At 39.5% G+C, this 26023-nt stretch overlaps 1 protein-coding gene across 3 annotated transcripts in view; it reads right to left on the bottom strand.

Annotated features, from left to right (window-relative positions):
• zgc:154058 (Transmembrane protein 150A-like) overlaps positions 1-26023 on the bottom strand; it is a 31115-nt gene that overhangs the window by 4708 nt on the left and 384 nt on the right. For 2 of the 3 annotated variants that reach the window (XM_067610145.1, XM_067610148.1), the window contains exons 2-7: positions 25431-25687; positions 19904-19951; positions 19078-19164; positions 17474-17541; positions 7118-7245; positions 96-273 (exon numbers count right to left, since the gene is read on the bottom strand). In XM_067610145.1, coding sequence (XP_067466246.1) covers positions 96-273; positions 7118-7245; positions 17474-17541; positions 19078-19164; positions 19904-19951; positions 25431-25495 — 574 coding nt within the window. In that variant the 5' untranslated portion in view covers positions 25496-25687. The remainder of the gene's footprint in view (positions 1-95; positions 274-7117; positions 7246-17473; positions 17542-19077; positions 19165-19903; positions 19952-25430; positions 25688-26023) is intronic. The other variant, XM_067610147.1, reaches the window with a different exon arrangement.

Here is a 26023-nt window from a genome sequence, read left to right as displayed (position 1 = left end):
AGTTGCTATGATAATCAGGCTGGCAGCACTGCACACTACTCCGAAGCACTTGACAGCCTCAGAGGCTGCCATCTGTTAGTGGCTGAAGAGGATACTGAGCACCAAGGCTACGAAGGCCAGCAGGGTCATGCAGAGCCGGAGGTGGGCCACGTTGTATTCCCCCTGGGTCTTGGCCAACCGGTAAGTCAGAGCCGACTGCAGGCACACAAACAGCATACTGGTGGGGAAGGCAATGCCTGCTCCGACATAGTGGAGAACTTTGGCATTATCCACCTGTCATATGAAGAAAGGAGACGGGAGGAGAGGGTGAGAGAGAGAGAGAGAGGTTCGGCAGTTTGACAGCTGACAGAAACACTTATTGAAAAAGACAACACCACGTGGGAACAGTGAGGCAACATCAGAAAGCTTTTGCATCAAGCTGCTGGGTCAGATTATTCATTGTTCTGTAATACTTTGTTTGAAGCATCTTCTTAAGTAGCCAGAGAGAGAATTAGAGGGTGATATGTAGGAAATGACAGAGCAGCAACACAACAGAGCGCCTCCTTTTCCCTGCCGGTCACAAGCACAATAAGAAACAATACACAAAAGAGCTGCTGAGAGCATGTGACCACGGCTCCCACTGCAGGATACACACACACACACACACAGCTCTGATGTACTGATCACAACAGATAAGAGATTCAATGGCGCATTACCCAAAGCTAGAAACACATCTCCATGGACTAGTCTCATTTAGATAGATGACAAAAAAACTGCTTTTCTTGGCAGATTTTAATGGTTAAAGCCTTGTGTTTGTGATAACAGTGTCCCTCTGCTCTGCCTAATTCTGCGGGATCATTAGAGCAACTGCCTAGAAGTTATTTAGTTTTGGTTTGGCTTCTAAGCCATTTGTCCATTGACCCAGCTAGAACATACTGAACATTCTTGTGCAGTAGGCTAATCCTTGAAGTAAGATTTAGACACATTTCAATATGAAAGCGCACGCAGTCATATGAGTATTTTTTTTTTTTAGATCAGCCTGTGACATCTCCAGAACTGGAGGTAAAGTTGGAAGAGAAATCCCAGCTAGGCCTTACACATTTTTCCAGTAGTCTTTTGTTCAACAAGCAGTTTTTTTTTCACAGTGGAAAATCTATTTCTAGTCTGGTACAATCCATAGTAAAGTGGCTATTACGAAATCCTGTTTTTTTCTACTCTCCATCTACTGTAACTGTGAAACTGGCACCGTGGGGGGCTGAGTGTTGTACTACTGCCAATCTGTTACTCACTATACTTAGTAATGGAAAAACACACACACACAAACAACAACCATATGCTCCGCTCTCCTCACACCTTCTTGTATTAACTGATGTTGTATCTACTACAGCTGAAACGATTAGTCAATTAATCGACCTATACAAACTGAAACTATTTTGATAATCCATTCATCGTTTAAAGTCCCATTCCACTCAAAAATGTGTTTTTCTTATAGGTACTTCACTTGGATGCTTGACCTTCACTGTGCAGAATGACGCATGTTCAGATTGTGTTTTCACATTCATCTGCTGAAGAAGGAAAGTTTCTCTATCTACCAGCATGGTTTGTGACATCACAACTAGTTCGGAGCCAAGCGTGGTTCAATAGGCGACTTACACAAGTGTAATATGGAAATTTGAAGCCTCCAGTGCACATACATGGAAACATTTTTTCAGTGTTTTTCAGTGAGATAGGAGACATCTTGGGTTGTGCAACTTTTGAAATGAAAAATACGTATTTTAACAAGGTGGCTGAATATTTTTTCATAGAATAAACATATTAAGACACAAATTATCAGTATTTCTATATATCATAAAACATGTCTTTTGGGGTCTTTAAAGGTGCAGTGTGTAGAATTTAGTGGCATCTAGCAGAACAGACTTGGCAGAAATGGAATATAATATTCATAAGTATGTTTTAATTAGTGTACACTACATAGGGAGCGGGTACTCTTCCATGGAGGCCGCCATGTTTTTCTTGAGTTTTGCAGCCACTGTAGGATCTTCTACACGCTTGACAGGGAGGATGAGGGGAGGGTTAATCAGTTGGTTGCAATCTGCGACCTCACCGCTAGATGCCACTAAATTCTACACACCGGACCTTTAAGTGATTTTTCAAAGCAAAAACGCCAAGCATTACCTAGTTCCAGCTTCTCAGTTGTGAGGAAACTGCTGTTTTTCTTTGTCTGATATGTAAATAAACTAAATATCTTTGAGTTTTTAATTCTTGTTCAGGCAAAATAATCGATCTTGTGAAATTGTGATGGGCATTTTTACTACTGTATAGCCCAAACAATTAAGTAATGGACATAAAGTTTTAATTAATAACGAATATAATTGTTAGTTGCAGCCTTTACTCCATACACTCCACAACCATCTGTACTGCTTGTGTGTGAATGTTTAGGCTACGTGTATGTATGTGCGTGCTTGCTGCCTGGTGTCCCAGATTCTATCACTAATTGCAGTCATTACTTGATGGCTTAATGATGCATTAAGCCATCAGTAAGCTGTTTCACTTAATGTACAGTATGTGTTCACAGTTTTTACAGTATGCCAGCTCCATGTACACTCACAACACGGTGGGTTAGAGACAAGTGTAAAGGAGAAGGATAGAAAAAGTGAAACAGTGAAGTGGACTAAAAAGTGGCAGCAGAAGCAAATAACAGCTCTCATTATGACTACATGTGGTCATCAGAAACCACATTTCTCTGACCCTCACTGCCGTTCCCAAAGGTCTCAGAGATGATCCTCTGCAGAATCTGTGCTGACGTAAAGTGAGCCTTGATGACTAAGCAAGATCGGCCTGATAAATAAGTTCCTGGAGGCTGACAGTGACAAGCAGTTCCCCCGCATAAATGAATAGTAATGGTGTTCACACAGAGCAATGCTGAACTCAGCAGAGTCCGTTATAAAATTAAATGTGTGCAGTGAGGGGATGTGAAATGCAGTGCAGCTGAAAATACATAATTTTACTGTCCTACATTGGAAAACAGTGAAACGCTTTTGAATGATTACGTATTGCAGGGATAGATAATATTATGATTGTGCACGGAGATAACACGTTTGAGGATGGACATGTGGGAACAAGAGACATCCAGCTTTCTGTCAGGTTCAGGTTTAACTTTCTGGAAATAGAAACAAACGAGATGAATCGAAACCTCCAACCGTTTGCACCACACGTGCTGCAACGACTGCCAAAATCTTAACGGAAAGTTGCAAAACAGATCCTTAGCTTGGCAAGCGAAATCCTGCATGTAATGTTTTCAATAGATTTATTACTTACTTTCTTACTTGCTCGCAAGGACTAAAAACTTGTCAAAAACATACATTAAAAACTTGTTTTCAGGAATCAAAAAAAGAATAAAAATCTACAGATCCATCATGCCTGTGTTCATTTAAAATACAAGGTTGGGTTGCATTTTAAATTAAAGGCTTTAAAATGCGTTTCTCAGAATATTTTATTGTACAGTATTCAATGTCATCTTTTCTTCTCTAAGGCCAAACATCCGTTTTAAGATTATTTTATCTATAATGGTTTCACATGTGCTGATCATAATTTACACATTGATACCAGAACCGTGTGAACAATGGAAAACCAGTTAAGGATAGGGGGTTGCACTTTCCAAGATGCAGTTTGTTTGCGGGTAGTTGTTCATCAATAATTTTTGTTTTGGTTCAGGCGCAATTTCTATCTGTACTCCCTTTATCTGTCCTCCAACCAACATACAAATAAACACTGCTGTCTAGTAAAAATGAGCAAGAGAAAGCCAGAGAGAAGGAAATAAAGATATAAAATATGATAAAGGAATCAAGAAAAAAACAACATCAGAATCTCACACCTAACTATTTGATCTATATCTCATTTTAACTTAAGTAAAATAATGTACGTTAAACTCATAGCAACACTAAGGTAGCAAAAACACTCAGATATTGAGTGTTTGAAACAGACAGTACTTGCTCTGGAGCACCAACCGTCTTACAGCTGGATGTCAACATGGACCTGCTGCAGGTGTACTAGGACTGTAAATAAGTGGGCAGGTTTAGCAGTCTGCCATCTGTTTCCTTCTTTCTCTCCCCCAACTGAAGGCAGCTTTCAACCACATCATGCTCACACTCATGGACCTCTGTGTGGCAGTGATGTGCTCCTCCATCATCTATTTATGTCCCTCTCTGCCCAAATCATCAGTCCGCCTGACAGGAAAGGCCCCAGTGGCGACACCACAGCTGTGCTGCCAAAGCCTTATGTAACACACAGCTACAAACTGAAGCAGTTGCCACCGCAGAGTGTGTTACCATGAGTTGTTTTTGGTGTTTTCACTCTTTGATCTGTCTAGTTTTTCAGATTTTGGCTGTCCGCTGTTTTCTCTTCCGATTCTAACTTGCTTGTGGTGTTTGTCTGTGGATGCTGTGTCCATATTTTTTGAGCTTATGAATTAGGGTCTGTGCTTCATTTTACAGCATAATTTCTATTCTGTCATGTGGTTGTCAGTTTATTCACTATCAGTGACATCTCTACTTTCATCTGAGTGGAATGTCCCCAAACTGTATGAGATGGGAGTCTGTGAGCCAGTGGCTGGGATGAGGCCTGTGATTGGTTATAGATGGGGCCTCTGCTACACACGCCCTGTCTGCCCAGCTCCTCTCCATGCATGGCCAGACTTGATGACTCACTTCCTCCTGGCTCTTCCCGTAAAAATCCCTCCCTGCTCTGCAGAGCTGAGGCCCCGAAGGAAAAGCGGGAAGAAGGTGAGGACCATCTTTGTACATTCTCAGACAAAATACCACCGCACATCTGTTCAACACACGATTCTTCTTCCTCACCATCACGCGGTGAATTTTGGCCATAATTTTTACTGAGTTGTCATCCACCAAAAATATTTAATCAAGTTAGATAACCCAGCAGAATTAATTATGCACTGCTGACTACTCGCCCATCTTCATTCCACTCATGTTTCAACAACACACAACGTGGGAAATTAAATCATATACTGTCACTAGATTAACTTTTCTTGTGTTCTCACCTCATAAATAACCAAATATTATATATACAGTATATATTCAATGACCAGAGAACTGTATCCAAAGGTACTGAGAGCTTTAAAGTTTTAAAACTGTCGGCTTCTTACATGATCACAAGCTATAGACAGTTTTATAATGAAAACATGCTGAGGATGATAAAACAATTAGAAATGACACACTCAGGGAAACATTGTCGTACTTTATAATGAAACATGGTTTCATTCAAAAAAGAAACTTTTAACACAGCAGTTTCCAGAATTAGCATCAAAAATTGAAGGAGCATTTTGTTGATCAAGCAGGCAAATGTGTAGGGACTGTTATCGAGAACCAGTACTAAGTTCCTGACTGGTCAGTACCAAAATACTGATAAGCTCCTGCACAAACAGTGCTGCTATCAGTATTTATGTAACGTTAATTCACTCTAATATATCTGGCATTTTCAAATTCCTAACAGTCCCCTAATGATGATGAAGCTGCCAGTGAACTTCGTTTTTACATTCTGTGCTCTCCGGTCATGGCTGACAGGGCGAAACATTCAAAAGTGTGGGCTCGCTTTATGAAAAAAGAAGTAGTTGAGTGTAAAGGGGATAACACCAGCAACCTCATGAAACACAAATAAAACATCCCATAAATCTGAAGCAGAGCAGCGTGTTTGACTGCTTCAGCAACGCAGCCGCTGCAGCTACAACCTCAGTGCAGCCTCCCGACTCCGACGCTGATGAGATTTGCCAAACAAAAAATGTGACTGTCTCGACCTCGTCAAGTCAAAGTCACACTTGTTATCGTTATAAAAATAATAGATCTCTGATTCTCCCTGAGAAAGTCAACATGCTCATTTTCTTAAACAAAAACTGTTGATGTATTTTTTAAGGTTGGGCCAAATAATACAGGAGAGATGCCAGAATTATGTTCTACATTGTTCTGTTTACATATCTTTACTCTTTATGAATGTTGTTTTTAAGTTATTTTCTTTGTTATCTATTTCTGTTAACTTCTAGGAAGCTGAAGGACTATAATTCTTTGATAATTTGTAATATTGTTAAGTTTAGCTTCTAGTAGTGAAGCAGCATTAAGGCACATCAATATCAGACATTTATAATAATTGCTCCTCCCTCATAATATATATACAGGAACCTCAGGAAACAATTTAACTTGTTATTTCTGCAAAAAAGAAATAATAAAATCCTTTCCTATCCTTTTCATGTCATGTTGTTTATTTTTTGCACCAAATTACTGAGAGTAGTATCAATAAGAGTATTGGTATCAATAAAATCTTAATGATACCCATCCCTACCAATGTGTGCACAATGACAGTCACATGTCCTCTCTCTCCTTGTCTCTTGCCTAGTATTTCCCATCAACACTCTTTTAAAAGTTAAAGGACAAAATCAGTATGGTGACAATTTTCCCAGATGTATTTATTCAGCCTTTCATCAGAAACCTGACTGTTTCTATTTTATCTCCTCCTCCCTATCTCCTGTTTTCTACACAAATACCAAGGATATCTCATTAAAACTATCCCTAACTGCTGTCTCTCTCTCTTTCTTCAAAAAAGACACACACACACACACACACACAGCCGAGGCATCGAGCCAGAGCTCCAAATATTTAAACTTGAAGAAATTCTTTCTCAAAGAACAAATATCTACAGAGAAGGAATTCAGGTTGGGTTTCTTCTCTTGTTTTAACGTGGGGATACCAGAAAGAGCCGTGCAGAACCGTGAAGACAGGACAGACGTTAACAAATCTTAATAGAGGAAGATTAGAGCAAAAGCAAAAGGAAGCAGAGTCATGGACACACATGTTAACATCATTGTGGTGAAATGCGGTTCTGTTTGACAGTTTGTTTTAGTTCTGTTTATATTTCCAGTTGATGGTTTACTGTCACAGTGAAGGAAGGTCTCTCACTCTCACATGTGCACGCACATGAGATAGCTTGACTTGTTTTTATTTCCCCTTCTCTGCTGTTCTGTACTACGTTTGATCTTTTTCTCATTTACTATAAATTTTGTTTATCTTCTTCATCATTTTGTTTGTTTTAATGGGCGAGGAAACTTAAGCCTTTGAGCATTTGGCTCACGTACCTGGAAGTTGCCCACCATGATGAGTCCAGCAGCACAGATCCAGCCTGTGGAAAGACTTGCAGTGTTGAGAACACAGTTTTGGTGCTTCTCAATGACGTGGGCATAGCGGAGCAGCACAATCACCATAACTGTGGGAGAGAGTGAGACACAAACAAAGGCAGACTAGAAGTTATTTGTGGTTCAGAGAAATAGCGAATCAGAATCACTGCACTAGTCGAAGCGGGAAATGCTGTAACACACTCTGGTTATTTCAGAGCGCCTGGCTTCAATTTAATGTAAACACTCGCACACCTCATTTAGCCAAGAAACACAAGAATTCCTTGGGAGCTGATTGAGAAGTACAGGAAGTCGGACCTCTCTGCCTTGCTAGCGGGAATATGAGAAGCAGGAAATGGCGGGAAAAGTTGGAACGGTACATGGGTGGGGGTTGGTCTCAGTTTTGCATAAGATTAAAAGGTGAGGGGAGATGGAGTACAGTATATGGGACAGATGACGGCTGATGGGCTAATGGGCTGTGACTGGGGGTATTGTTGGTGCACTGAGGAGCTGACCCCCACTTGGTTTTTCTTTGTTAGCTCCTCACGGCTGGTGCTTGACAAAGGTTGACTGGGCTTGGTGAAAGTGGGGCAGAGAGGGCGAGCGGAAAGAAGCGGGAATGAGAGGGGACGAGAAGCCCCTCATGTCTTGACCTGAAGCGCATATATTGTCTCGGACACTGAACTGTTGTCTTAACTCTGTCACCATCTCTGTGTCCGAGAGGTGCTTTAAGAGGATGCACGCTGCCAAAAGAGCATAAAAATGGAGAAAAAAAACATGGTTTCAGTGAAGAGAGAAAAACGTCAGTGCATAAACTGACAATTTAGAGTCTTGTCACCACAATCTCAGTACGAACCATTAACGATTATTGTATTCATAAGAACATTTTGTGCAGAAGTTTGCAGCCTGTTTTACTGACAATGTTGATGATTCGGACAAGAACAACATAGCTGTCTGATGATCTGGTGTCATTAGTTATGTTGCTGAGTGATTTTGCTCAAGACAAGGGATAAAACATAGTCATAAATATAATTTAATTTATTTGGTGTTGTAGCGCCCATGTCAACAAGACAGGAAATTCACTGCAACACCAGCGTTAAGGACGGGTTATGCTAGAAAAGAACTAGTTTGTTCAACTTGCTGTCCAAACATATCTGAAATCGAAACCATCGAAGAACATCAAAGACAGAGACGAGACACAATAATTGTTTGAATTGTTTAATTATGGGTGTAACAGGACACATTTCAGAGCTTGAGAGAGAAGCTCTTTTTCTCTTTTTCTCCTCCACACACTTGGCCAATTACTGCATGAAGAAAATGAGGGACTGTCTGTTTCGAAAATTTACAGAAAATGTTGGACACAGACACCCTCCCAACATTGGAAAGGTTTCCCGAGCTGTTCGACCATCCAACAAGCAGTTCTGACAGAATTTACTGGCACCAACAGCCAATAGTCTGCATCATGTCTACCATGTACTGTAAAAGTGTAACTATTGCTGACAAACATACTGTATATGGGTAAAATTAATAAAGAAAGTGATTTGATTTGTTGTTTTTAGTTCATTTGGTATGCATAAGAGTACATTATTGTTTTAAGTATGTATTCACACTGGAAAAATTCGAATATTATACTCAGATATGCCAGAGTACATACTGAGTTGATGTGAGTCACATAGTTAAATATAAAATGTCGGAAAGTGATGTTTATAGTAACTTCCTGTTAGCACAGGTTTAACCAGATGACTTTCTTCTTGTAACTGCCAAAACAGTGCAGTCAGTCGTAAACCCCACTGTGTATATTTTATATTATTAGTATATAGTAAACTAAACTATATGAAGTCTTATGAAGTCGTAATAGAATAGGATTAACTGTGATCACGAAAGACTTTTTCTTGAGTAAAGATATTAACAATGTGTGTGGGTTTTTTTTTTTTTTTACATAACTTCAGGATGTAATTAAATCGCAGCAATTTAGCATTTACTGACAATTTAAAACCTGAACATCTCATATTTGACATGCTGTATTAGTATATAGATAAACATAATTATGTAATAGATATTATTACATAATGATATAAAAATGTTTTTTTCAATACTGTTTTTGTTCTTATCCTGTGTGTGTGTGTGTGTGTGTGTGTGTGTGTGTGTGTGTGTGTGTGTGTGTGTGTGTGTGTGTGTGCTCATTTGTGTAACACGTTTGTGTGAGCTGCCCTCAGTTGCCTCGGCACTAAAATGATCTTGGCAAAGTGATTTCAGTTACAATCATGGAAAAACAAACCGCAGTGTCTCCAGGCTCGGAAACAATCTTTGTTTTTTTCCTTCTCCTTTCTAAAATGGGGAACACACTGTATTGCATTAAAATATGGCATCTCGGTCTCTCTGCTGCAGACTGCCTGGCAGTGGATCTTTCCCATTTCAACACAATGAGTTTCTCATCATTACAGATGAGCATGTTTCAACTTGGTGGCATTTAGCAGTTACTCTGAAGGTTGAAGATGAGGAACATTTTCCTCATTACTCTCCATAAACACGTTTCTTCCATGTTTAGCTTTGTGTTCTCTAAAAGGCACATTTGTGTGGACTGTTTCTGGAGTTTTTCACTGAGGATACACGTCATTGCTGAGGGGTTACAAATTCCTACAACATAAGGTTTGAGTGTCTGAAGAAAAGGCAGCATAACTGACCCCCACTTGGCCTCAGAAGGTCGGGACAAGCTGTTGTCTGACAGCTCAACAATAGGAATAAGTTTACATAAACACACCATGCCAGTGTCCTTAACACTGTCCCAGCTTCCACACACACACAGCCTCCCTCTCTGGATCTTACTCCTTTAATCTGAGCTCAGGAAACCCAGGGGAGGAAGCAGAGTGCCGGTTCAAACACATTCTGCATACGCACTAATTTTACTCTCCCATGAAAGTCACGTTGCAAAAACGTGGACTGAATGTAATATATGTACAACTCTGCTGTCACATGTACAGACTTGCCTTGATGATCACACATACACACAGTTGAACACTAACACTAGCACGCGTACACATACACAAGTTTTCCCACAAAAGTCACATCGGCCACACCACACCTCGCAGTTAAAGAAACCCTGCTGTCCCCACAAAGGGATACATTTCTACCCAAACACTCGGCTGCATTCTCTCCCACAGGAGGTATGCGGAGAAAGAATACATGCATTGTCCTTGAAGATTGTGTGTGTACACTGGCAAAAAGGTGGGAACTGGGGAAAAAAAAAAACAAGAAGAATATTTATGAAGCAATCAGTTCATTGAGTCCATGTTATCCCAGACAGGAGTGAACCCCTGAGCCAACTGTAGCAGGCACGATCTACAAAGTAAGACATAAATCAATAGGCTAAGAAGATAAGCACTGATTATTTACAATAGTCTGTTGTATAGCTAAATGCCTCGTCAACTTAACCTACTTTTGTGGAGCTATAACAACTTGCTTTACAACAAGTATTAACATAATGGTATGTTCTGGTTAATAGGATATAGAAGAAAGACTGACCTAAAGATTGAACCACCAGGCGTAAATGCCACAAAAATCTTAATCTACTGTAGTTATTTCATTCTCCTGCTGCCAATAAATTTACAGCTACTATTTATGTAATAACGCAGGAAGATTAAGTGTCATAGAATTTATGTAATAAAAATGGATTTCAAAAAGAGCGAGTTGTCTTTCAGAGTTTTATTCCAACTTCATGACAAATCAATGATAAAGCTTTTAAAAAGGTATTTTTAAAAAGTCTTTTCAGAATGGATGTATTTTTGAGTCTGGAACAATGTGTTTAAACAGGTCTTATTTGTTAATTCAGATCATAGTTATCAACCATTGGTTCACTTTAACCTATATTTATTGGTTTAAATTAATATTTTACCTGGTCACACGACCTGACGATTATCAGTTGTGCCACCTGACAATATTAGTAATGATGGGAAATATGCTGAATACTTGCAGTTTTATTTCAAATACAAAGTGTTTTAGTCAACAGTATATGTTGAAGTAAAAGTAGGAAATAGATCAAAAACAGGATAGATCACAAATGGAATAAGCTGCAGTGCAATAGATTGATTAGATACACTGTAATGGATTGTGATTGAACAACAACAAAATCATGTTTTAAAAGATTAAAGATTTTAAACATTAAATGCATAGAAACTGTAATGTAACACTATATAATAACTACATACTAAATAAAAATGGATTGTGATTTCACAACAATGACGTCATGTTTGACAGAGTATTTCAAAACATTTTGAAATGTTAGTTCAACACTGGTAGAAGTCTAATATCCCATTAGCATAACATCCCACATGAGTACTAAAGCAGTCTCAGTCTGCATGAGTTGACTGTGTGTGCCGTGATTTAAGAGGTTCTGGCTCTGAGATCACTCTGAGCACATCAGTCGTGAAGTAAATAAAAAGATGTCAGCAGGCCCAAATAAACGTATTTTTTCTTCCCAACTGCTGCATGCAGCCCACATCAGTCTCATCACCAATTACCTGAAGAATCTGTCCCATGAATAGCCAACCTTCATATTTCACTAAGATGAACTTCCCATTCAGATCATTGTCATCTTGGGTACTGGCTGTTTGCAAGCCTACCATTGTGGTATTGTGGCATTGGCAGATATGTGGTCTGCTGCAGAAGCAGGAGATCTCCCTGTGCATGATTTACCCCGGTTCAGTGGGGATGACCTGGTGCATCGCCAAAGTGTCCTCGAGGGCCGCTTCATCAAATCTTCTGATGTCCTCCTCACTCACCCTTAAGAACTTGATGTCAGATATTCTCTCTGTTAGGAAGCTGTAAAAATCTTCTGTGGTTTGGACGTTGGCACCCCTTTTCGAAAGCAGAGTCAGTGGTGCGCTTGACTGCACCACTAACTCCATCGCGGGCGCCATTTCCGTGGGACTTCTCAGAGAAGTTCCAGGTCACCTGCTGTTAGCCTGAGAGGAAGGGGAGGGTGCTGAGCAAATAGAAATTATCATTTATTATGGTTATGAGTGACTGGACCATCACTCATCACATGTAAAGTTGTGGGAGACAGATTGCAATTCTCCATTATGTCCATTAGCACTGGCTCCAAGTAAGCCCACACAGCTCTCATCACGCCAAAGGGATGCAGAGATGGTGGCACAGGACTGTGAGCCAGCTGCTGTATCAGCCACACATGTGTGGACTGTGGCCTCCCTCCAAAATGAAAAGATTGCATCTCACTATTAAATTTGCAGAAATTCTCCGAAGGTCAGCAAAGGTTCCAGTTTGTGCTTCTTTGACAAAATCCATGGAGGTCTTATGCCCCTCTGACACAGGTTTTCTCATCCATTGATGCCAGGTCATAGTCTCTTCTGCCTGAGGTGTTACAACTTGTACCTCATTGTAGCAGCATTTTACACATTTGAGACATGCTAGCAGTTTTCAGAAGACCTTTCTGTTGCAGTTTTTCAGTCAAGAGTTTGACATTCTCATGGTCAAAGCATGCACAAGTGTTCCTGTCTGACACTTTTGGCTGTGTTACAAAGAAAGGACAATATTGATCAAATTGTCTGTAAGACAGCCTGTGGGACTTTTGCATTTCAGAGTAATACTGCAGATGGAGTTCAGTCACACGCCTCTGTTGTTTGTTTTTTGTTTTTCTCCCTGGCACAAAGCAACTGTTTTCGTCTCGACAGAGGAAGTCAACAACTCTCTCTTTTCTCTGGAAGGCCAAGTTCTTTGCAATCCTTGATCTGTTCTGTTGTTTTGGACATTCAGAACAAAGACTTTTGCTACGAGAAATATTGGCTGGGAAGAACTACATCAGGTGAGTGAGCTCAGTCTGCTACACCCAGTGGGCCCAAAGGAGACCATGGCCTTGCCTGGACATGTGTCGGAAAGGAAACATCGATAGTGGTGCGGCAGGAAGAAGAAGCGGGACAAGTGCCGAGGAGTAAAAGCTAGACTAACTGCTAACCCAAACAAACTGGTAGTTCCAACAATCATGATGACTGATGTCAATTCTCTGGAAAACAAAATGCGTTATATAACCCCCTATCAGTGCTGGTCACTTGTTGACATGCACCAGCTGTCAACATCGAACTGAAACATGCACTGTGCTGCTAACTGCTCATTCTTTTTTTGTTTTTTTTTCTGTTGGGATTTATATGTTTTTATCATTTTTTAAGGGAATTTTTAGATATATATCTTCATCCTTTCTGTTGTTGTTGCACTGCTGTGGGCTGGGAGGAACAGCTTTTCGTTTTTTTGTTTTGTTTATGCAAGTCCTCAAGAAAATGACACTAAACTAAATCTTGAATCTTGAATCAGTTGTAGATTTTGCCTTTTGCTTCTCAGACTTTTTCCCTTAATCTTTCTATGCGCTTTTGTAATTTTCCAGATTCTCTTTTGGCAGCTTCCATTTCTCTTTTAATTTTATGCATTTTACAGCGCAGCTTTGCTTTCGCTCTTTGCTATTTCATGTTACTGCTTGCTACTCTCTGTGGTACTGATGATGCTCTGGGTTGCTGTACATCTTCACTGACAGTATTCTCTCTATCAGTGTCGGGAGGGTTAGGCTGCAGCTCTGCTGGGAGTTCTTTAGGAGTTGTATCCATTGACTCAGGTGTGAAACTCAAGATTTACTCCATGGCCCTTTTCCTTTCCCTGTTTTTTCTCTGGTCTTGTTTCCACTGTTGCCTCACTTTTTCCTTTTCTGTTCTGGGCAGCTGGCTGATGGAGGGTTTCACAATTTTTCCCTCTTTCTTCCTCCTCTGATAACTATAAAACATGAGAACTAATAAACTGGCATATTCCCATTTTAAAATCTGAGAGGCCCAGTTACTGTATAAAATTTATAACTGTATACTAAATTGTTATCCAGACTCGCATGATAGTTTATCAAGATGTATTACCTCCCTTTTCTTTTTGCAAGATATGCAGCCAGATCATTTTTAATGCTCTCTCTGATTTTTCTTTACTTGATAGTGGCATCTAAAATTATTAAAAATCATAATCATGAAAAAGGTTTGAAAGTGTATAACATCTTTAACTTAACACTAATAAACATTTTAGAAATGTAATAGATAATCTTAGAGCTTTAAATGACATTATTTATTTAATATAGTGACATTCCTCGCAGTTGCGCCGCCTGAATTTTCTGACTAATTTCAAACCTCAAACCTCAAACCTCAAACCTCGCTCAGCCATAAAGGTCACTTGGCATCCTCTTGATGTCGAAATATCCTGTTTACTGCTATTACCTCTTCACTTCATATTAAAAGTCCCATGTTTACGGTTGTGCCGCACTGACATCTTTAAAACTACTGGTATTTGTAAAATTTGGTTTATTTGAAAGGTTTCAAACATAAAATGATGCCATAGTATTTTATATAGTATTTATTATGATTAAAATGAACCTGATGCACCAGATGTGATCTCACATATCCAGCTGCCTCACAAGGTAACATTAAAATATGATTTTTAATAGTTTTCTTAGAAGACATGTATCACTTTATTCTACAAGACCTATTTAGATTTAATACATGTTCAGTATATTCAAATAATATATAAAGTGATACATGTCAAGAATTGATTAAATTATTTTAAAAGGAAATAATGCACTCTTTGTCATCTGTCATTGACCCATATGCATGTGGGAATCACGTTCTTGAGTTAGACAGTGAGACAAAGAGCGATGTCAAACACTCAGATTTTATAGTCGTTGCTACAGAATGTTATAAAACACGCTGTGACTCTTAGAATAAACAACCTTGGCAGTAAATAAACTGTACAACAGTTGGTCCTTGGTGCATCCCTTATCACAGTCTCTTCTTGGAGGAGTTCTGTCTCCTGATCAATCTGCCGGGAGGATCGGGAATGCACAACATAACTAAATGTTGAAGGTCGGACCACGCAGTTTCACTTTGATAACATTTCTGCACTTCCTCACACAAGGTTTGAAGAAAGTTACCAGATTAAGTTACTTAGATTGCGCATATACAGTATAAACATGTGAATCATATAACAGTATTGCATAAGATTAAAAATTTCCATCACATGAAGCAAACAAATGCAGTTCAAACAGGTAGCAGCCAACTGTGATACTGTCAGAAATGAACTGCCATTAACTGTTATGAATGGAGAACAAGTGTGTTCAAGGGCTGTTTTACAGGATATGTCGCGATCTTAATGTTTTGAAGAACATTAAGATCTGACTTCTTTCTCTAAACAATAGACGTAGTTTGATGTCCAATTTTAATGTAATCCAGTTACACCATATGGACAGAAGATGCTCCTTGTGTCTCCAGTTGAACCAGGGCACCCCAAAAATAACTTGAACATTATTGGAGCCGCATTGGTAATAGAAACTGCTTATCTAGGATTTCTGAGTCTATATCACATAGCTTTAATGGTGGGCCTGTCCAGAATAAGATGTTCAGACCAGTGGAGTCAACTGTAAACCAGACCTCCTTATTTTACAGTTACATTTCAGACACATGGCGTACGGAGTAATGGGCTAAGATAGATCTGTAGGTAAACGTGGTTTACTGGAAACTCAAAATACAATTATATGAGGAAATCACCTCAGCTGAGTCAGACATAAACCGTCATCATGGTTGAGCAATGAGGTTATAACCGGAGACAGGAGACCTGCAATACTATGTTGTTTTTGTTAGGTATAAACCCTGAGATGCCACATTGTTTGGCTGCTACAATGTTTAGTTGAAACTTAACCAGACAAAAATACAGACACATCAGTTTAGAGTTAACAGCACGATCAAAGCGCAGTTCTTCACCCGCTTCTCTCCCTGTCTGACACCCATACGTATATGTACACAAGGTCGACAGACTGACCTACTGTGGTTCAGGGGTCATAGTCGGCCAACAGTGCTGGTCAAACACGGTGGACTTTCACTGCTTCCTGAGCAGACTTCACACTGAACTGCAACAGTCTGGTCCCTGCAAAGCCTTCTCATACACATTATACCTGTGGTCTCTCCAAATACAAACACACACACATAAATATACAGAAAGGCTTTCCCATTCTTGTCACAGGCAAAGACCAGAATCGTAATTTGGATCTCAAAAACACACAGCACACATCTTACAATGTTGGAAGTTGTTTTTGAATCTACAAGGATCATTGTCTTATCATGGATTTGTCTCTGCCTCCCTCTCAGATGTATCAAGTAACGGTCAAGAGTCACACAATCAGACAGACAGGCCTTAAATAGCTGTTAGAGGCTTTGAGACTCCTCATGAACAAACAAGGCAAAAAAAACCCTATTCCCTGCTTTATATACAGTATGTGCACACACATACACGCACACAGAACATGTCAAAGGCACAGCTGGGAAACATTAACTAGATCAGGGTAGTCAGAAGCACCAGTTAATGGAGGGAACAGCACGTGTAGACTCAGAAAAAACAATCGGACCAGCACATGGGAGCTCATTCCCTTTTTTTTTTATATCATGCGTGTTTTCCTTGTGCCGACTAAACTACACACTCACTGTGTACATGTGCTTATGTGCACGTACATTTCTGAATAATTCTGTATGAAACCATTCGCATGCGAAATTTGTTATTATTTCTACCCCATTTCATTCAAAATGACCACATGCAGGGTTTTCTGCACTTTTTGATCGGTGTGGCTGCAGGTTTTGCACGGGACCAGCTTTCTTCTAAAGACAACAAAATTAATGCTACTCTGTTACTACATTTGGTACCTGCTAAAGGAAAGGAAGCTCATCTCTCCTGCTGATGTAGTTTGAGAAGCACGTTTTTACATTATAGTTCATTTCTCATGGAGGACATTAAAAATGATGCCCTTTAATCATTTATCAATCCTCTGTTTATATATTCATCTGACATACTGTATCTAATTTGTATATCATGCAGAACTGACACTATTAGTCGAACAACATACAATTAACCTAAATTTTGATAATTGTTTAATCATTTCAATCATTTCAAGGAAAGAAAAAAGCCAAACCCAGTTAGCTGCAGCTTTTGAAATGTGAGGGTTTGCTGCTTTTCTCTGTTTTATATGATAGTAACCTGCAGATCTTTGGGTACTGGACTATTTGTCTGACAAAACAATCAATTTGAAGACTTCACCTTGGCCTCTGGGAAATTGTGAAGAGCATTTTCCACTATATATATCTGACATTTCACAGACAAACAATTAATTGTGGAAAAAATGGGGAGATTAATCAATAATGTGAAATTAACTTGCAGAAAAAACTATTAATCATTGGGTGACTGCAGAAATCGGAGCTGATATTAAGTGATTGTGACACTGTGTGTGTGCACATGAGGTCTTACCCATGAATGAGCCTGTGCTGCAGATAAGGCTGAAGAAGCAGCTCTCAGGGGGAAGAGTCCCACATTTACTGCAAGAGAGAGTACAAAGAAATAAATCAGAAATACAGTTAAACGACCTGCACACACTGCAGTAGCACTGATTCCCCTCCCACTTTGTGCACACACAAATACAGCATGTTTTTTTTCTCTTATTGCATTTCTACTCATGCAATAAGGAAAAGGAGGGCAGAACCACACTTCCTCTCATCCCATCATCAAGGCTTTGACTTTTCACCCACTGCGTACTGCCTCTCTTCTAGGAATGGGAAACATTTGTAGAAGAGGAAGGCAGGAGACAGTGAGCCAACACAGGCTGTCTGTCCCAAAGCTCTTGCTGCCAACAAAGCCAAAGCTTTCTCAGCTGACTGGAGTCACACACATTCTTGAGTACATAGATGAAAATGTAAAATACGATGGACTAATACTCAAACGCTGTTGATTTTTAAACTATTTTTTTTATTGCTTCTAGTATTTTGATTAATGGCAATGTACATTACAGATTTTAGTCATTTAACACAGTTTGATTTTAGTAAATTACCTGCTGACTACTTAGATGTTTACAATATTTCAACCTCACTTAATGTACTGTCACTTTGTTTCCCCTAATAATCTTATACATTTTTAAATCTTTCTTTGAATTGTCTTTTTAAACCTTTTTCTTCATCTTCCTATGTCTTGCATCTGTCTTTTTATGGTATTTTTTGTGTTTTGTGAAGCAGATTGTATTGCATCTTTTCATATGAAATATTAAATGTAAATAAACTTTAATTACATGATTATTATCATTAAAACAACATATGATTTTATTCAATGAAACTCCCAGCAGGATGACTAACAAATGTACATCTCTTCCACCAACACTAACACTGTATTAGTAAAGATCTCATTTGCAGCATTTAGACATTTCCCAATTTCTACAAAAATGTGCAAAGTTTTGAGAGCTACTTAATATTTCTGGATGCATTATCATGCTTATTACATGTCATCTATGTTAAGGTAAAAACATAAGCAGTGAATTATTCACAGTTTTAAAAGCATTTTTAATATAAACCACAGAACTATTTACGCTCTCTGACTGGTCTTTGATGTTCAAACTTCAATGGTCCAAGAAGCTACACAAAAAAGCAGGAGTGTCTTGATTTCATCCCAAATGTAAGCTGACTCCTCTGTGTGTGTGTTTACATGGTTCTGTGCAGACACACGCTTTGCCTCTGAGCTGCCACGGTGGCAGGCAGGATATTTCAGCCCCAAGTTATTCTCAGAATGAGCACACACACACACAGACACACACAGACACACACACACACACACACACACACACACACACACACACACACACACACACACAGACACACACACACACACAGACACTCAGGAGAAGTGTCTCCTTCAAGCTCACTCGCTTTTTATCAACAATGTGCCGACAGGGGTCATGAAAAACAATGGGACAGTGTTCCTGTTTTTAATCACCAGACAGAAACTAGAAACAAAGCAACAGAGAACAGGCAGAGGGGACGACAGGCAGGGAGAGGTAGGGTTGGGTTCAGGGCGGGAGCCTCACTGACCTGATGAGAGGTACATTGTCTAATGTGCAGCACAACGTTGGACCACTCTGCAAATACAGCTCCTCTTCACATGACTGGTTGTATAACCTGGAAAACATGCACCACGCATGCACGCACACACACACACAGCACTCAATGTTAAAAGGTACACATATAAATCAAAATAACATCATGTTTTTTTTAACACTTTAGGAAAATCACTAGTTGCCAAAATCAGATTTAAGGCCAAAAAAAGCATATACATACATCTGATTATTATCTCATGTTCTTATAATGTCTGGACCAAATATTTAATTCATGAAACAATGAGTATTTTCAGTCTTTACATCATAGTACAGTCAGTAATTTTTTTTTTTGTTCAAGTGCCATGTTGTGGGGTCACAACCAGGCTTTCCTTTGTTTTTAGGGTTGGTGTGAGAACCACTGTGTCATCAAATAACTGCTGGTAGAGATTAACCTCAGCTTGCCCTAAACAAACCCAGGGTTGAGAGTAATAGTAAGTCACTCCATGACAGAGCATGAATCAAGCACAATGACAAATGTTTAGTCATAGTTTAGACTTGTGGTGTGAATTTACTGCAGTTTATTCTTTTGGTTTATGTGAGCAGATTGAGGAACTTTTGTGGCATAAATGAGGAAGAAATGATCCTGTTACTTAATGTACCAACCATCACAGCTAACTGCACTCTGTAGATAAGAAATCTGGGAATGACACTGACAATGGCAAACAGTGACAAACCATCAGATTGCAAGACATGATTTTGCAGATTGTGTAGGGATCAATAGAGGTATAATGAGGCAAGAATAGAGGAGAGATTAAACATACCAGTTATCCACAGGGCAGACATGCTGGTTGTACAGGGCCATGGCGTACCTATACAAAAGAGAGCAAGTGTGATTAACCAAAAGAAATTGCATCTATTTTGCTATAGTGTGAGCTTATTTTATGAGTTGTCAGTCAGCCAATGCTTTCAGCCAAATGACCCAGTCACCAAAATTACAAGCCACAATCAGTGGGGAGTGCACTGTCAGAGCCATAGCCTATGTAATATCCCATATGCCATAACATACAATAAAAGAGACAGACAGCAACGGTGAGGGGGCATAATATCAGGGGTAAGTTTATTTCCTCAACAGAACAAAGTAAAACAAATATAATTTGTTTTGTAAAAGGGGATATGCATTCAATTACATTATTTCCTATTGGTAGTGCGGTTAAATCCATATGTACAGTGTTAGTTTCATGTTAGGCTGCCTGCTTCAACTCACCTACATCACTGTCTTGTAGGTTTCATTTACTAAAATCCTGTCAGTCTGACCTGCGCCTGTTTATTCAACCTGTAGGGTCAGGTGACCAGATATTTGACCATCTCTTATCACAAAAAGGTTCAAGTTTCTTCTTTGTGTCAGTCAAATTGGTATGACTTTTACTGAAATCCAATAGTGTTGTTGATTCGGTCAGGTCACTGAACCAGCCACATCTACAGGGAAGTCAATGACTGAAGGATCATTAGATAGAAACTATATTCTGCAAGATCAAGACCCATATTGTACTTCAGATGAAGACTTTGTTACCTTTTGACCAGTTAACATGATATAAATTGTTACGCATGTCTTTCATTTGTGTTTAATGTCCAAACACTAGCTGTAAAATGTGTTTGTGACCAAGAGGAATTTGTTAAATTCAAACCAGTCATGGGTAAGGGTGCACATTTGCGTTACATTAACTTTTATTATCTCTGATGCTGTGGCCGTGATTATCAATTGTCCACAAACACTTGTCTCTAAAAGTGTGGTATAAAAATCAATCACAGTTTTTATAACCAAACATCTTTCAACTAATAGACAATTTACAGAATTAAATGAAGTTGCACTGGGAGGTCAAATTTGTCTCTCTATCATGAGTGAGGTTTTTATTCTTTCCTGAGAGATGTTGAAATACTAGGATCTTGGGGCTGAGGTTGACCATTTCCCCACCAGCAACACGTACAAGCTCAACTGTCAAAACTATGTCGAAACACGCCCAGGATATATGGAGCAGCAGATGCAAACGAGGCAAACATGTTTGGTCGTACTGCTAAATATGAAGAGCAGAAGAAAAAATCATCAGTAAGCGCTCTGTGGTGTTATTATGTCAAACTTTTCAGTGTGGAAAATAAACTCGAGTTATGTTTGCAGATGATCATTTTTAGCCATATTTCCTGATGGACATGACAGGAGGGCAAAAGGGAGCATGAGAAGGAAAAAGAACTGTCATATTATCCTCTCGTTATTCGCGCACACACTGATCAAAACACTATTTTCAACTCAGAGAAAAAGATGTGAAGACAGACAGAAAGAGACAGAGAGAGTCAGACACAGAGACTGCTTGTCCTGATTTGTGAGAGCAGTTGTACAGTAGTTCAGGAAGAGGTTAAGTACTAATTAACAATGTTTTCAGGGTCGATAGTCACAAACCAGAAGGACAGAGACAAATCACAAAGTCACTTACACACACACCTGCTACCCAGAAGACACTACAAAGCAGAGACACATGTGAACACACCCATACACGCTTCCTGGAAATATTCACTAGAGGAAAAGATATTTTATTCATGACAAAGAAACTGGTGTCATTATGTCAATTATGTCCACATATCTGTTGCCAAATCTGAGAATTTAAAGCTGAATATCCTTTAATATCTTCCCTTAGGCTGATGTTAAATCTCAGAAGAAAAACATTGACACAAACACAAACACAGAGACAAGTCACTACCAATATCTATGAGGTTATCGTAACCAGTAATAAGGAAGTAACCACTTAATCATCTTTCATCACAGACTCCGTTTACTGACTCATAAAGCTGCACACTTGCAGACACTCTGTACAAAAGCCTACTGGTTCGACCTCTTCATACAGTGACGTCACACACACTCACAGACTCTCCCTCTCTCACCTTTCCAACACGCAGCCCTGCCCGACTTTGAAGTAAGTTAACGAGCGGAGCGGAATTTCCCTACCGTCACAACGGTGAAAACCTGTCGAGAGACAACGATATGGACTGTCTATAACCCCTGATGTGTGTGTGAAGAACATACACAAATACACCGCTGCAACACCCGTATGTTCAACTTTATGGAAATAAACAAACCCTCCTATCACAAGAGATTCTCTGATCGTAATCATTTCCATAGTGTACCAACCCATAACCAGTTCACTGTGGTCCTCACACGCACATTCGCCCGCTGGTTTGAAGGAGGGTTAAAAAAGGCCACGTCAGACAACACACACACTGACCCACTCAAATCAGTTGTAAATGTGGGTTTATTCCTTCATGTGTAAACAACACTCTAAGTCTCTATTGTTTATTAAATTCATAGATGCTTGCCATCAGTCAAAGCTTATGTTTAGTATTCAACTTTGTGGTGTCATACAGTTTCATCTGTTTGTATTGTGTTGTACAATAAGAGAGATTTACCACCTAATCCAACACACAAAGGGTCAAATTAAACAACAGCTTATCTCTCCAGTTTATTTAAGCCAGTCCAAGAGCACTAAATGCTGCTAAAAAAAAATCAACATTATGCAGTATTTATTTGTGGCTTCACAAGACTCACATGTGAGCAAACAGAAGGCAGAACTAATTATTTTTCATTATTTTTGCAACTAGTTTCTCCCATTTTTAGTACTTGTTATTGGTATTAACTGGCTCAGTTATGGCACAATTCGGTCGGCTGAATGTGGTTTGGCATTGGACTCTGTGAATCACCATGTGAAAGTCATGCAAGCCAGATGGCAGACTTGTTGTGTGTAAAGAGCACTGGTCTTGCATAATGCAGCGAGGAAACTCACTGGTGTGGGTGAAATATGGCTGTCAGGTAGGAGGCTGCCAGAGACTCTGGCTCCTAGGCCTTTAACCACTGCCTGTACAATGTCACCATCGAGACAGAAAAGGAGGCTATTAACAAATGTTGAGGATTACCAATGGATTTCATTAGAAAAAAATATAGGAAAACTATCGGCAGCTGGAATTTTTCCATGACTTTTGGGGCCCATTTCGCAGCTTTGGCCAGCTCTTGAAACTAAAATAGCAGCAGTATGTCTCTGGGACATCTCTAAATAAAGTAGTCTCTCTTAACTCTATGTGGAACTAAACCAGAGGCTGACTAATAATAGGTTTGTTTACATAATTAGGCCTCTATCACCGCTCAGTTGTGGTTGTAAATTATAACTGCATGCCTGGGAGCAACATATAGGTGGGACAGAGCATGTTTTTTATTTAGGATTGAATAAGGAACATGGAAAAATCTGGTATGTACAGGGAACATTTCCAAAAGCTGTGCAAAAATAACATGAGAAACCACAGGAAAGGGTGTGATGCATAAGCTATGAATGAATTTTGATAGTAGAGGCTTGACTCCAATCAGCTGCTGCTCTGGCTAGTCGATGTAGCCCCTAAAAACTCCTTTTAAACAAAAATGCTTAAAAACATTCTCAAACCTAAAAAAGCAAGATGTACTATTTACAGGTATAACTGAGCCAAATTACACTACACTGCTCTCATAAAAGGTTAGCAGAAGGATTTAAACCACCTCTTGGGTGGGCACAAGCCTGAGCCTCCCTCCGGCTTCACACAGACCTTCATACTCTGGGTCGGGGCACCGAATGCTGTGTGAAGGTTTGCTTCTCCATTACCCCCTTCCAGTATTTAACTTACTCCCACTAAGTCACCCACGGTGAAAGAGGGAGTTACGCAACATGTCACATCCTTTGACATTCCACTAGTCGGGGAAAAAGACCCTTGACTGCTCTTAGAAACAAGGCGCCCTTGTCAAGGTAATAGGAAGGAAACGGGTTTAAAAAGGATTGACAGCAGCATTTGGCAACTTACCTCAGCTTTCTACCTCAGAAACACAAGCCAAAGCAAGAGAGAAATGTGCAACGCTGGCGCTAATTTTCACCTGCATCCTCTCCAACTCTGTATAGGTCTGTGGCAACATTAAACCGCTCAGTCCCTTCTTTCCTGCAAAGCCCTGCACACCTGAATACACACTCCTGGGAGGACTGTGAAACAGCCATTTTCACAAACACTTACTAGTGTACAAGGCTTCAGCTTTGACATCTGAATAGCCTGCTTACTTCCAATACAACTCATCATAAATGTAGCACATAGCCTAGATAAAAACTACAACAATATGGAATTGGGCCGCCTGTCTCTCTCCCCTTGAGGGTTTGCATTCCTCCTCCAAGAGTAATAACAGAGCAAACAGGAGAGCTGTCAGCGCAGACATAACCAGAAGGTACTCACTACTTTCTCTCTTGCACATCTGCTCAGATACTGTAATTAAGATATACTGCGCACCTGCACGTCTCACTTTTAAGAGAGGGGTGATAATCCCAGATCCTTCCTGGAGAGAGCTAATCCACATGCAATCGCCATGGCTCCCAGGAATTCAGGGTAAACATGCAGCATTATTCTCCTGGAGGCAGGAGAGACTCGATATAAAAAAAGGTTCAATATAAACAACAGGTTTAGGATTTCTTGGAATATGGCCTGAGTATCACTTTAAATTTATTAATAGATGGTTGTCATGCACATTTTGCAAATGATCTCGAACACACGCCTGTTTATCTGTGGTAGTTTGGGGATGAATGACATTAGGGAAAATATACCATTGAAGTATTTATGGTTTTTGTTATGTACACTGCAATACTCAGTAAGAAAGAAAAAAAATAGTAGATTCAAAGAAGATATAAATGCAAAAATCCAGATGAAAAGCTCCTGAGAATGACTGTGACTGGTCATTTATCTTGCAGGCAGATCATATATGTGAAAAACATAACTAAATGTTTCTATTAAGCAGTAAAATTATTCATACAGTATGCCATATTTGGCCCAGTTTGCTTTATTACATTGTATACTTGTAATGTAATATTTTGCATGAATATATTGTGATTTTGATGCAGAGATCAAATATTGTTCAGCCCTGTTTAGCATTTATTCTATTTGGGAATACACACAAGTGTTTCTATTGAGAAAAAGATTGCAACAGATCATAAATATGCTGCAGGCACGGTGTTTTATTTGTGCCTGGTTGCATTTATAATAAACTGTGTGAATAGTAGAATAAGTGTCTCATGAAATTTTGTGGTTAACAATGTGGAAATTACACATTCGCATGGAAGTGAGTGTTTGTTTCACTTCCGTCGACAGGTTATTTAATTGGCAGGAATGTATTTACTTACTATGTATCATCCTTGACATGAAATAGCACTTGCAGACAATTTTACAAAACATTTCAGTTATGTGTATTGAATATGTGGATTTTTACCATTTTATTTACTGCCAAAGAAAGGTAAAGGTAACACTTACACAACCCATATCCCAGTGATGGTCAGAGCTGGGAGGCTAACAGGTAGGATCATCCAGAGAGACATCTTCTGGCACCTCGAACACCCCCTTTCTTCTTTTTCCTCTTCGGCCAGCCGAGCAATATCTGCTCAAGTAGTACTAACATTTAACTGAGTGTGACTGACATCTGCATTGCCACCAAGTGATTCATTTTCTTTCGGTGAAGATGAGGAATGGTAGATGGGACACTGGCAGGACAAATGTGTCCTTTTTTTTAGCTGGTGATGAATAGGAGGAGAAAAGGGAAGTGAGCTGAGTCAGAATGTGTTTATTAATTATCTTAATGGTGTTTATCGAGCCTTGCCAGTCTGAGTTATCAGTGTCTGACTCCGTGTAGTCTGTGTTAGATGATGCTGATTTAATATGCACAATGCCTGACAAGGACTCCTTTAAAGCTGACACATATCCCCGAGGGACATTTCATATTCCTGATGAATTATCTGGTCATTATTCTTAATTAAGCAGGGAAAACCATAACTTACTGGTTTCACCAGTTGATTTAATAAGGTTGATAGTTTGCCTTGATAATCATTGCTATATCACAGGTAGCACAT

Source organism: Thunnus thynnus, chromosome 14 (assembly GCF_963924715.1).
Source record: "Thunnus thynnus chromosome 14, fThuThy2.1, whole genome shotgun sequence".
Lineage (NCBI taxonomy): Eukaryota > Metazoa > Chordata > Actinopteri > Scombriformes > Scombridae > Thunnus > Thunnus thynnus.
Note: the sequence above shows the minus strand (reverse complement) of the source record. Positions and strands in the feature narration are given on the sequence as shown.